The sequence below is a fragment of the Scomber japonicus genome, chromosome 11 (genome assembly GCF_027409825.1).
Source record: "Scomber japonicus isolate fScoJap1 chromosome 11, fScoJap1.pri, whole genome shotgun sequence".
NCBI classification, from domain to species: domain Eukaryota; kingdom Metazoa; phylum Chordata; class Actinopteri; order Scombriformes; family Scombridae; genus Scomber; species Scomber japonicus.
In genome coordinates this window covers 18,861,330-18,874,542 of record NC_070588.1, presented here as the reverse complement: position 1 = coordinate 18,874,542, position 13,213 = coordinate 18,861,330, and the positions used below count along the sequence as shown (strand labels likewise).

The following is a 13,213-nucleotide window of genomic DNA, read 5'->3' as shown; positions in this document are numbered from 1 at the left end:
GTTCCATAAGGGTCTTTGACAGTTAAACGTGAAAACATTTTATGAATGGAAATCAAATAGTATCACTGACAGCATGCCATATCCACTAAGTGTTGATTGTTGTATCATAAGTGTCATTTAATTTGATGGTGTAAGATGATAAACAACACTCTTTTGCCATGATCTCTGGTAAGAATAATTAATAAGGATAATTAGTGTTTTTATTCTGTGTCATGTGTCAATTTGATGCATGACAGCTTGTTTGTGTTTTCTTGCTCATTTTCCACTTTCTATTGTGTGTGTGTGTGTGTGTGTCTGTGTGTGTGTCTGTGTGTGTGTGTGTATGTGGCTCAATACTCTGATCTGTAATGTTTGTGTTGTATATACTCTGCAGGGCACATAATGTTTAAAATTTCATGGAAAAAATACATAAAATATAAACTTAAATACAATATTAAAGATGACTCTAATGTTCCTTGTTCACCTGTTGAATACTTTTGTATATTCTGACAGTGTTCAAAAATACCAACAGAGCAACCTCAGTAGGACTGATCAAATCTGATGGTAAAACATACAAATTAGAACAGTCTTACATATTACAACATATTGCTTTAGTATTTTCTGTATCTCCAAAAGATTTCTTGAGAGCAGGGGACTCACATAAAGAAAAAAAAAACTGGCTGTGGCTGACATGGTGGCTGCTGTCCAAAAGGTGGGCCTTGGAGACATTTGTTCCCTGTGGCATATGCCAGGATTACTGCTCCTGGTGTCACCAAATGCTTTCCCTGCCTTCCTACTTGGTGGCATGTGAGGTAAAGGAGACACAATCTTCAAATGGCCTTCAAAAGATGTCAAAGACTGACTGACATCCACCTGATTTCTGACCATCATTGTGACTACTGTGATGTTGACTGCCAAGGCGAGATTAACAATATTCTTACCATTAATTAAAATCACCTCAGTGAGAGAACAGATGGCCAAACCCATTTATCTGCTGTAATGCTCTTACTGTCACCACACACGTCTTAATCAAGTCGTGATCCGCATTAATCACCTAACTTAAGTGACAAACAAGTATCACCCCTGTGTTAGTCGGGCTTTGTTTGTGGTGGGACCTCTGGTAACCTTGTAGTCATACGCTGATTAGGAAAATACCTACGACATACATATAGGTGATTTTTTTTTTATGTTGATGCAGTTAGCTCAAACACAACATAAGTTACATAAAGAAAACACAAATGAACAAATCAACAGCCTGAGCTACTATTTTCAGTTCATCATGTTCTGTGCTTTAATTTTAGACTGAAGCATTTTCATCTACAGCTCCTCAGTTGTTACCTTTGCTACATGGTAAGTGCGTGAGGCATTTGATAAGATTAAAGCATAATCCTCTTAGTGGCAAACAACTAATTTGGCTAATAATTCTGTATTACCTTCTGACTCCTTGTAGCCATAAAATCCTGGATTTCAACACCCAGCCAGCATGGGACTATTGTGCTGAAGGCTTTGTATGTCTGTTAATGGCAGAAAAGTATCTTATGTTTGATCCCCCTCTGGCTCAGTATTCACTATCTTGTTTTTTTTTTTTAAAGATGGTGAAAATATAGACAGAGAGCGAATAAAAATAACCAAGAAAGATTATTAGAGAGGTAACATCTGAAGTTTTTTTTAGGTGGTATGTGCACTCAACATCTTTCATTCAGGGGTGATGCAATGCTTTTGCATTTCCAAGATTAATTATTTAAGCTCATTGTACAAAATGCCAGTTGATTTAATGGTTTTTGGCATGACAAAAAAAAGGAGTTGTCAATTTGAGAACAAACTCTCCACGTTACAAGCTACCAGTTGTCAACGCTGACAAACACCATTGAAAAGCAAAACCAATTTTAATATTTAGCATATAAGCAAAACTGGGCTTGTAAAAGACCTTAAATAAGGCAGCACAGAGCTCCTTATCACCTCTCTCTGACACCGTATCACAAACATCTCTTGCCCCTGAGGCTCTTTTATGGTGTGCTTTTTTTCACACCTTCCTGTATGGGCCCTCTCGGGGGTTCAGACAGATTTAACCCAAACTTTTGTGAGGTGTTAAGGGCCCTTTGAAGGGCCATAGACGCTTTTTAATCAGCAAAAGCTTATCACCCATATGGCTGACAAAGGTGCAGTTGACTCATGCTCTTTTGTTATCACTTTGGGATGTGTGTGTGTGCTGGCACATGTGTTTGTTTGTGTTTGTGTGTGAGGTGGGGTGTGGGGGCATTCAGCATGGTTTAGTCTCCTGATTTCTAAATTTGTCTTCCAATGAACTATTAATGAAAAGGATGAATGAAGTCTAATTGAGTATTTGTTACAATACAGAAGATCTTTGTATTGTACAAGTAGGGTTTTCTGCCAACAAAGAGCTAAAATAACATTTTTATCTGTAATTAACATTGTGGGTGTCACAAACACAGAGCTAATCAAATGACACTTGTCTGCCTTCATGGGGTTTCTTAACGTCATTACACTGAAATTCCCCCTCCGCTGTTTGATCTGATAAGACAGAACAGAAACAGTGATTTCTGCTTTTCCTTTATGATGCAGATGATTTATGGGCGATGTTTGCATAGATAGATATAGATGACAGAGAGAAAAAGAAGGATAAAATGGGGATTGTGATGAGACTGTGTGACTATAATACATAGGTTTATATGAATAACAATCACTTTTTTCCAGTTTCATATTTTGCATTCCCCACCGCTTTTAAAGTACCTACATACATTAACTTAAGTATGGTTTTATGTACTTATCCCTTGCTTGAGTTTTTCCATTTTATGCCATTTTACACTTCTACTCCACTACATTTAAGAAGGAAACAATGCACCTTTTAAATTTACATTTATCTGACAGCTATCATTAATAGTAACCAGTAACCAAAGATAAGCTTTTAAAATGTGATGCATCATTTTGGATAAACTCTGACATACAGCTAGCTCCATGTCAACCAACTACAACATAAAAATGCTGCTTCCATGTTAACTCATTGACAATAGTAGTCCATAAAATAACACAATACACTGAAAGATGCCATTTTGCATTGATTGGCTTTGATATTAGATCACTAATATTACATTTAAATGATAATTAATGTTTACTTTTATAGGCTCACAATGTTTCAAACCTATCATAAAACAATAGTCAGATGCCCAAAATGAACAGTTTTTACTTGCTGTAATCATTCGTTGATCCCTTCCTAATGTGCTTACAATGTAAGTGATGAATCACACAGTCTTTGTTCTGTGCCAAAATGTATTTTTGTGTTTCCCCTTGCAGTTTTTCTTCGGTGAGCTGGGGTGGAGGGACAGTAACACATACAGGAAAGTTTTGTGCAATAAACATTGTAATTTGGGAAGATATCTGCTTGTGTTGATTTAACTTCCCATGAGAAAGGCATCCTTTATCAACACAAAACTTATTATAGTAAGCTTGACCTGTTTTTAATGTTCATTTTGGCACCTGACTTGTTTTAAGACAGACTTGAACAACTGTGATATAAGTATCTCAGTACCACTACTTTGATTCATTTACATGTTAATACAAACAGCAAGCACAAACATGTAGCTAAGCAAACACATTTAGGGTACCAATAGTGCTTGTGATCATTTCCATTGCTGTGAGCTCCTGTTTACTTTTGATCAGCAATCATAAGTTCACTGACATCTGTTTTTATGCATGTTAATCTCTTTCCACATCAGCTTTTGCATAACTTCTTATAATTGACAGACTAACACGCCCAATTAATTCTTAAAGCTTTCAACTGGTAGACTTCAGTTTCCTCTGATGGAATGGGTTCCTATTAAGTACAGTTCTCTAAGTGATTTATTTGTTGATTAATTGCCAAATGCAGATTTATTCAGTGGCACTGTTATCAGCCTGATTAAAACTCTATAATCAGTTTAACTAATAAACCATTAGCTGACAAAAACAATGAACAACAGTTTGCTGCAGAGCCAAACGTTTCCCTTTTGGTGGACCACTGAGAGGCCATTGGTCGACGGGGCAGGCTATTTGCATATGGAGGGGCTTATAGTCACTCTGCAAAGTCAACTCAGTTGTGATTCGATTTGACACAGCACAGCATAGCCTTCACCATTTATGACTTTTCCGTGCTGCAATTTAAAACCCCTCACCTCAAAATGGGATTTTGTGTTGGACTCTGCATTGTACTTGTTTTATGTTTATACACTGTTCAGTGTACAACTACTAGGTATGTCACCTATGAGGAGGACGCACCAGGCACCGAGATTGGAAATTTATCACAAGACTTAAAGATTGATCCAGCTGATGACCCCGACACATCGTTCCGCTTCATGCAAGAAAACAACTCTTCTGTGATTCAAATGAGGGAGACAGATGGGCTTCTGAGCGTTGCAGAAGTAATTGACCGAGAGCAGCTCTGCCCCAGATCTCCGCGCTGCTTCATCACCTTCGACACTGTGGCCTTTTCCAAAGAAAAGTTTCAACTCATCCACGTGGAGATCGAGGTGAAAGACATTAACGACCACGCGCCTGTGTTCGCGCGCAATGAGACAACCCTGGAGATAGTGGAAAATGTGCCGCTGGACTCAAGATTCCCTCTGCAGATCGCTCTCGACCAGGATGTGGGTGAAAACTACATTCAGAGCTACAACATTTCTCCCTCCAGTCATTTCGCCATTGAAGTGCGCGATAGGGAGGACGGGGTGAAGTTTTCGGAACTGGTGCTGGTGAGGCAGCTCGACAGGGAAGTGGAGGACTCCTACACCATAGAAGTCACTGCATTTGATGGAGGAGTGCCTGCAAAGTCTGGGTCAGTGACTGTGAATATCAAAGTGCTTGACTTTAACGATAACCGCCCGACATTTGAGCACAGCTCACTGAAAGTTGAGCTGAATGAAGACTCTCCGGTGGGTCACCGAGTTGTCAAAGTGCACGCTTTTGACCCTGATGATGGCATTAACGGGGAGGTGATGTACGCATTCAATGGATTATCACCAGAGGCTGCACGCATTTTCCACATCGACCCGTACTCCGGGGACGTGACTTTGAAGGCGCCGGTTGATTTTGAGAAGAGAAGGTCATACGAGCTGAACATCAAAGCCTCCGATTTAGGAGAGAACTCTGTCCCATCCAGCTGCAAAGTTGTGATAGACATCGTGGACGTTAATGACAACGCACCTGAAATCAGCATCAAACCGATGACCTCCAGCAGTGACGGAGTTGCTTACATCACAGAAGCTGCAGCTGCGGAGAGTTTCGTGGCTCTCATCAGCACCTCGGACAGAGACTCCGGCTCCAACGGGTATGTGCGAATCAGCCTGCTCGGGCACGAGCATTTCAGCCTCCAGCAGGCGTATGGGGACACTTTCATGATTATTACTACTACTACCTTGGACAGAGAGAAGATCCCAGAGTATAATCTTACTGTAGTTGCAGAAGACCTAGGAAGTCCACCTTTCAAAACTGTCACACAGTATACAATCCGTGTAACAGATGAGAATGACAACCCCCCTATCTTCAGCAAGTCTCTTTATGAAGTTTCAGTCATGGAAAATAATATTCCAGGTTCATATGTGACCACTCTTGTTGCCCGTGATCCTGATGTGGGAAAGAATGCCAAAGTCTCTTACAAACTCATAGATTCACTGGTGCAAGGAGGATCCCCAGTGTCCACTTATGTTTCTGTAGATTCACAGTCTGGGTCTTTGTACACTTTACGGTCTTTTGACTATGAGACTCTCAAGCAGATTGACTTGGTCATCGAAGCAGAAGACAGAGGTTCCCCCTCTCTTTCGTGCAAATCAACAATCAGGATTAGAGTTGTGGATCAGAATGACAACTATCCACACTTCACCTTCCCCCTCCTTCTGAATGACTCTGCTGATATTTCTTTGCCCTTTAATGCACCTCCTGGCTATCTTGCCCTCCACGTCTCAGCTGAAGATGAGGACGAGGCGATGAATGGTGAGCTCTCCTACCAAATTGTACAAGGTGACCCAAAGCTTTTCACAATGAACAAAGATACTGGAGAAATTGCTTTAAAACAATGGCTGACAGCTGAAATTGGAGACGTGCTTGAAATGAAAATAGCAGTGAGTGACAATGGCAGGTCCCCGCTCTCTGCAAGTGCCACTATTAGGTTTGTCATCACAGACACTGAGCCCTCTGAAGACCAAGTCGTCATTGTGTTGCGGTCAAGTGATGAAGAAGGCTCCGGCTTGGATGGCTCACTAATTGTCATTATTATGCTCAGCGGGGGTTGTGCATTGTTGCTGATTGCAATAGTGGCTGTTATTGTCACATGCAAACTCAGCTGTGGAGGGAGAAACCGTGGCTCCAAGAGAGAAGTGTGCCACAGCCTGTTTGACAGCAGGCCCATGCCCATGCTCGGCTCAACAGAACCAAACATATACACCGGTCAACGAGGCTTCTTCCATGAGAGAACCTCTTCTTCTCTGGATGATTCCTGCCTGTATGAAGACAGAAGTGGGGAGTCAGAAACAAAGGTGAGCCAACTACAGGAGGCTTTTTTCCCCTCCTTTTTATTTTTATATTCATATGATGTTCCCACATGCTGCTGCCTTGATCTTTGTGCCAGAAATGGTAACTAAGCTCTCTGCTGTGATTTTGTTTGTTCTCTCTTAGATGTTTCTGCCCTCCAAGCATTTCCAACCATCATCTGTGTGGCAAGGTGACAAATACTGCTTGCAAGTGAGGTAAGACAACTGAATGTAATATCTTTTCTCAGATATGATATGCTTTATTCAGAGTCAAATCTGTCTGAGCTGAGGGTACTTAATTAACATGCACCGTGCATATGTTTGATCGCTTTTGGCATCCTTGTGGAATGAGGTTAGATGGGCAGGATAGAAACAGGCCTTGTTTGTAAAAAAAAAAAGCATCAATAATCAAGCTAATGTGATGCAGTGGTGGCTCATACTGTATCTGTTGATTGTATTCGCAGTGGCATTGGCAACACTGACCAGCTGAGCGTGAAGGACAGTGGCAAAGGGGACAGTGACTTCAATGACAGCGACTCTGATATCAGTGGAGATGGAGGCAAGAAGAACTTCAGTACCTTCCAGCCAAGGCTAAAAAGTGAGTTTTCCTCTTTGGTTTTTAAAGCTTTGACATCACACATTGCTGAAAAATAACATAAATATCCACCAGAATGACAGAAATGATAAATGGTGGTAATGTAACATCTACATCAACAATTCCCCATCCTTATTTATTTCACTTTTTATTTCAGGTTCATCCAGTGCCACTAACAGCTTATCTGGGGATTGCCAAGGCACCTACTGTGCGATACCAGCACAAAGCTTCAGAGCCCCCAGAGACAACGCATACACAATAGGCCTCTCCCCAGTACCGGTTTTCAACAATCCTCATGGCTATCCTGTCTCTTGGAAGGATTCTAGTTATGGCACAAATCGCCCAAAATCAAAGAGCAGTGCACAGACTTTCTCCAGGACTCATACTCTTCCCTCTTACTTCCCTCAACAACAGCGTGACGCTAGTGTTTCAGGCACTGAAATCCACCAGCAGAGTCCAAATATTGTAACAGTGGCTACTGCTTTAGAGGTTGCAACTATGTTTTAGATGTAAGAGATGTACTAAGATGATGTAAAAATGTGTAAAGTGGTTGTTATATAACAAACAGGTGTACATATTTCTTTTTTATTGAACAAAATGTTCACAAAATATAGTATGTTTATTCATGTCTTATTATTTGAGTTCAATGTATTGTCTCCTTTGATGCACACTAAATGTTTCTTTTTCCAATAAATGTGTGATTGAAATATTAAAGAAAATCATTTATTCAGCAATTTTGTCAAATATCAGAATCTCAAGACGTAGTTTGTAAACATGCACAAGTCTTTTCCTGGTTTGGATCTACAGTATATGATCAAGACTCCAGTCAGTGATGATCACATGTAAAATCTCAAGCTGCTCCATTACCTGAGAGACTGGCTTTGAAGACTCTGAGGTTGCTCGGTTTAGTTTCTTGCATGCCAATGAGATACTAGTGCTCGTACTCATGTGGAAAATAAAGTATAAACTGTTATTCCAGTAAAATCGCCTTCGGTGCTGTCACACCTGCTCTCTGCTCTTCTAAATAATTTGCATCACTGTACAACGCACAACACAGAACAACAAGCATTAGGCTGTTTGACAAATTCCTGACTGTCAATTGTTGCCATGAGGGGCAAACATTTAGCTCTTGTATACAAAGTCAACAGTTCTTTGCCAAGAAAACTGAGCAAAATATATACAAGGTAAAGTACTGTTTTGTCATCTAACACTTCCTCTGAATTCGCTGCAGTTGATGTGGTGCTTGCTTGCCTAGCTTTACTGGCATATTTGCAGAGCCATTATTAAGTTTAATCCATGAATATGTAGGGCAAGTGCAAACTCTCTGGTCCCAAATGATTTATTGATGAGACAATGATGAGTTTCAAATCCATAACCAGCACTAGCAAACATCAGCCTGAATAGTTGTAGTTGTCAAGCTTTTTTCATACAGTATATATATAGACTGTATAACGGTGGCATATAAATTCTACATTTTCATTATTTTGAACCTTGAAGTAGAGCAGCAACAGGATTGTGTGAACGCAAATCAGGACACTATCAAGAAACTAGAAAGTTGGTAACTAAATTATGCAAGATAAAATCAATTAAATACATCTTTCAATCAAGGGATCATGTCCACGAGGGAAGTGCATGGGTTTTCGTCAACAACTTCAAATGTACAGCCCTGTTTTAATATTACTTTTCATCAACATTTTAAGATTTGCTTTCAAGTTGAGTGACTCAAACTCAAAATATGCATTTTAAACAATATTCAATTCCTGTCGATTTTCATCTGCTTGGTGAGGTTGCTTCTGAGTCTATGAGGTAATTGAGACAAGAGTAAAGGATTGTTACAGATTACTTTATAGCTGTGTAAGGTCTAGACCTGAAGAGATAATAAATAGTTTCCGAAACTGCTGGCAAGCAGTAGCTATCAGTGATAACTGAAGGCAGATTGAGCCATCATTTCTTTCTGTTTTCAGTTCATCTGCAGAAAACAAGGTGCTAAGAGCAGTGCTGATTTGCATAAACATAAATACCTGCTTTTTGTTTTTTGATGGCAGTGATAAGAGCTGGAATAGAGTGGATTAGATGCCTTTTTACATAACCATAAAGCAATAAACAGAGCTCTGACACGTTACCACAATATGCCCCGTGAATAAAGGACAATACTCCATATTCAAGTTGTTGTGGGCACTTCCAATACTTCCAGTCTGCAAAGTCACCAAAGTTTGGGAATTGCAAAGTTATTAACTTTATTTTAGGCTTAGAGTCCCCAAAGGATTCATGGATGTGTGTATACAAAAGGCAAGCAATAAGAAAGAAGGTCATATTTATGCCTACAGTGATGTGCAATGGTCTGACAGATAGCCAATTGTACACAGAGGGAAAATGCATTTATCAATCAATATAATATGGTTCCCTTCATCAGTGCAGTCATATGCTCCTTGTAGGTCAAACAGTTGTGCATTGACCTGACAATCTTTTTTGCCACAAGGTATATTCATCCACACAGTTTGGCATAAAATGTGTGTCGGTCTGAAAAGCCACTGCTGGCAAACACTGGGTTGATTCATATCCAAATGGACTTCACATTAATTTCCTACAGCAGCACTCACAGCCCTACATTTGAAATCTCCCCAGGTAATAGAAAACGAGCTGGTTTTCAGATCGTCAGTAGTCCACTGACAAATGAGTCTACACGCATCATTTCTAGCCTCGGCACCTGTTGATGTTGGATTTATTTATGACAAATGGCTACCTGTACGGCTGTGATTATGTTGTTCTGGCTTCTTATCATCTCAGCTTTAAGAAATAATTCCCTGTGTGTACACAGTATGTATAAAGATCGAGGCTTTCTGAATCAATGTAATTTGGTGCTTCAGGCCCGTCCCACAATGCAATGTTTCTTTACTGCTTGCATCTCATCTTCATCTTTGTCAGAACTGCCAAGTGTGGATATTGACTTTTGGATTCTTTGAATTGCAGGGCTGGTATGAAAAAAACACTATTCTTTTACCTCTTGACAGTTTATTTAGAAGAAGTTGTGTCTAAAAGTTTATTTACCATTAAAATGTAGCCAGCTTCATTTGCTTCATTCAGTTTTATCAAACCAAGTTCACTCCCACATCAATGTCTGGTATTTCAGGGTAGCTAAAACATGATACATATAGAGGTCAAAGCAACTATTTCTACTACAGTTATCAACTGGGGCTGTATCATCCCCTGAGAGTGATATCAATCTTTCCATCAAAGTTTCAGCAAGAAAGCAAATAAGGGTACTACTAATATCTCACTATTCCTTTAACACTAAAATTCACCCACCATATCAATGACATGCTTTCTTCTGTTTCCCTGCCTACTCAAATCATTCAGAAAATGTCATATTCTAATCTAAGCTAAGAACATTGTTCTTGCTCTATGCCAAATGACGCCATATGCTTGTGCTTGTGATAATACAAAGCTATTCAAGTGGGAGCCTGGGTTGACAATTTGGATTGCAACCACAAAACAGCTCATATGTCAGACAGTGACTCTGCTGATCTCTGCTGTATTGAGATTCATCTTAGGTATTATAGGTAGGTTATTGTTTCTAATTTGTATAGTTTCTACCTTATTTCTACCGACTTTTGGCAAGACTTGAAAACCTTTTTGCAATGTTTTAACAAACATTACAAAAAGGTTTAAGTTTATTAATTTGACTATTTACATCTCTTTCACACGAATAACAAGCGAGGGAAGTAGTAAGACACATACAGACATCCTAAAACGATGTTGCTCAAATTATAGGCTGCAAAAGACTCAATCACTTCAGCTTCTCCATCATTCATAATTGGTTATTACTGTAAGGATTTCCTGCATTTATTCATTGTTCAAACTTCACAAATTCTTTAAAATGTAGTTTCAAGTGATTTAAAGAAAAGCTTTCATGTTTGTAGTAACAGTTAGAATGAATCTAGTTTATTTAATGTGTTGTTTCTATGCAGAATGGAGAGGAGATTTATCCAGGTGAAGTAAACCTGCATAGACGCTCACTTGTAATTTAAACAAATATCACTACCAGATGAATCTATAGCTATAGTCTATAGCTGCATTAAACATTACCCACGCTGTTCTGGTTTAATTCTCATACCACTAGGGGGAAACATCATGCTGTGCAACTACAGGCAAATTACAGGCTTCACAAACGTCACACTTGTGAGCTACAGCTTTATATAGCATTCATTTAGTGTCATTATGGCTCATAATATCTTTCCTTGCCAACTGTAGCACAAAACAACTTTTGCTATGTAATCAGAAGGTCAACTCTGAATTAACTTGTACTGATTGTCACTGGAAGCTTGTGTTGCCATGTGTTGCTTTGTCAGATGTGTTCATTATTGTCCTGCTTTATATAACTAATTTCATTAAAGGCTACCAGTTATTTAACATCCAGGGTGGCATCGTCTGGATGGTTAAACATGTGGTGCATTCAAGTCTGGCGAGCAAGTAAAGGACAAGTACTGTCAGAGACAATCAGACCGTTGAGTGCTCCTTTACATTAATGAATGCCTGAAACTGCTTTTATGTTTTTTTCTCAAATAGAACCGAGAACCTCACCCACACACATTATGGGGAGAAAAATTAATATTCTTCTTTTTTGTCGTGACTGTAAATAATATTCATGATACATGAAGCACTGGGGATTATTAATTCACATTCCTATTGAACATATTTACAATATTGTACAACAAAAGCTCAAATCCCGACCGGGCTTGTATTGAGGATGAGCTGTTAATACTTTACAAATAACAAATATCCTTGCATGCATGACTGAACACAATATTCTGAATATTACATCAGTGACAGCAGAGGCAACAAAAAATAACAATAAACATAAACGATCTCCCTTTAAGCCTCTTTGTTGTATGGCGTCTATATCCACCTATTCAAGAGCGAAATGACTCATCTCACTGGGCTCATATTAATTTAGTCTATCTCTGTATTAATGTTCTGTAGGAGTTGCTGCTGCTTACCACTTCTGTAACACGTTGACCTCTGTCTTAAATAGTAATGGCTGTGCCTGCAGTTCTGTATCTGCAGAGTGTGTCAGCTCACACGTAAAGCTTTGGTCCTGCGCTGATGATGATAAATCTGTGCCAGTTGTTCACCAGTTGATTGTGGTTTACTGCTGAGCAGAGAGAGTGTCCCATTGTGTCAGCGTGGGCTGTCATGGAGGCAGCTGCCAAAAGGAAACACAGCCTTTATGCTATTCTCTCTCCTATATGGAAGGGAAAATTAGGGAGTGAGAGAGAAATAGAGAGAGACACAGCGGAGGGAGAGAAAGGGAGCACAGGATAATATGTTGCATCAATCAGTCTAAATGACTTGCTTATGTAATTAGCTAACAATGTTTTGTTTCTCCGGTTCCCTGAAGTTATTAGTGGTTCACAGTTAACCTTGAAGTAATTGGAAAGGCTCTGTTGATGTTTCCCTATCTGTATGGGACTGACAGTTTATTTTTCTTCTGTGGATGGCTTCCCTCCTCTTTCATGTTGCTACAGTATTTATGAATTAGTTTCCTGTCACTTTACAGTACAGCCTAATACTAATTGGTGGTGAGATATATGGGTTATTCACATCCCACTAGGTGGCATGCTGTCTTCCCTCCTTCCCTACATTAACATGACTGAGAATTGTCGAACCTAATAACATGGTGTTGCCTCTGCACAAATTACACCTTCCTTGAAAATGGCATAATCTCTAAGAAAAATTAAAACACTAGAACTTTGCAGCCGCTGCCTTTCCAAGCAGTCCCTGACATTTTAATTTGATGCTTCATCTGCAATTAGACATGCAGTGCATGGCCATTGGGTTATTTTTATTTAGTGAAAATGAAACATTCACTTTGGACTCCTTTTAATTTAGACGCTGAACCGTACTCAGTGCAGGACTTTTACCCTCTGTTCTCATTAAGTGTTAATAAGTTGCATATTGTTTCACCGAAAAATGAGTTTAGCTGTCACGGTTCTGACGACTACTGTATCAGTGGCTTGCTACAGCACACAATAACCACACTTCTGGTCCAGTTGTCAAAAGAAAGACTGAATGTGTTGTCAGAGTGAGAATGATGAGCGACTCCTGTATGTAAGACAAGTCT

The 13,213-nt window shown here is 39.5% G+C and overlaps 1 protein-coding gene across 1 annotated transcript; it reads left to right on the top strand.

Annotated features, from left to right (window-relative positions):
• The first annotated feature begins 4,154 nt into the window (after window positions 1-4,154).
• On the top strand, window positions 4,155-7,599 carry pcdh8 (protocadherin 8). The gene is made up of 4 exons (XM_053328915.1): window positions 4,155-6,503; window positions 6,643-6,713; window positions 6,962-7,095; window positions 7,250-7,599. Exons 1-4 carry the CDS (start codon window positions 4,155-4,157, stop codon window positions 7,597-7,599), a joined length of 2,904 nt encoding a protein of 967 aa, XP_053184890.1.
• The last annotated feature ends 5,614 nt before the right edge of the window (window positions 7,600-13,213 follow it).